Here is a 288-nt window from a genome sequence, read left to right on the forward strand (position 1 = left end):
CCCAGCCGTTTAATTTGATCATCCCAAAGATGTTTGAGATTGTTCAGGCGGTTTTCGCCGCCGGGTGTGCACTAGCTCTTTTGACATTCGCTGGTATAACCCTCGGCGGCTCAGTGGTCGCATTTGTCATAAGCACACCGCTTTTTGTCATTTTCAGTCCGGTTCTCGTGCCAGCGACTATAGCCACTACATTGCTAGCTTCAGGTTTCACCGCCTCCGGCTCCTTTGGTGCCACGGCTATCTCCATCCTTATGTGGCTCTACAAGTAAACTATTGAAAACCACTCGC

At 50.3% G+C, this 288-nt stretch overlaps 1 protein-coding gene across 1 annotated transcript; it reads left to right on the top strand.

Moving 5' to 3' along the window:
- The first annotated feature begins 6 nt into the window (after positions 1–6).
- On the top strand, positions 7–269 carry LOC104775558 (oleosin GRP-17-like). The gene has a single exon (XM_010499549.1). The coding sequence runs from the start codon at positions 30–32 to the stop codon at positions 267–269; it is 240 nt and encodes a 79-aa protein (XP_010497851.1). The 5' UTR covers positions 7–29.
- Positions 270–288: the final 19 nt, after the last annotated feature.

The sequence above is a fragment of the Camelina sativa genome, unplaced genomic scaffold (assembly GCF_000633955.1).
Source record: "Camelina sativa cultivar DH55 unplaced genomic scaffold, Cs unpScaffold18978, whole genome shotgun sequence".
Classification (NCBI taxonomy): Eukaryota; Viridiplantae; Streptophyta; class Magnoliopsida; order Brassicales; family Brassicaceae; genus Camelina; species Camelina sativa.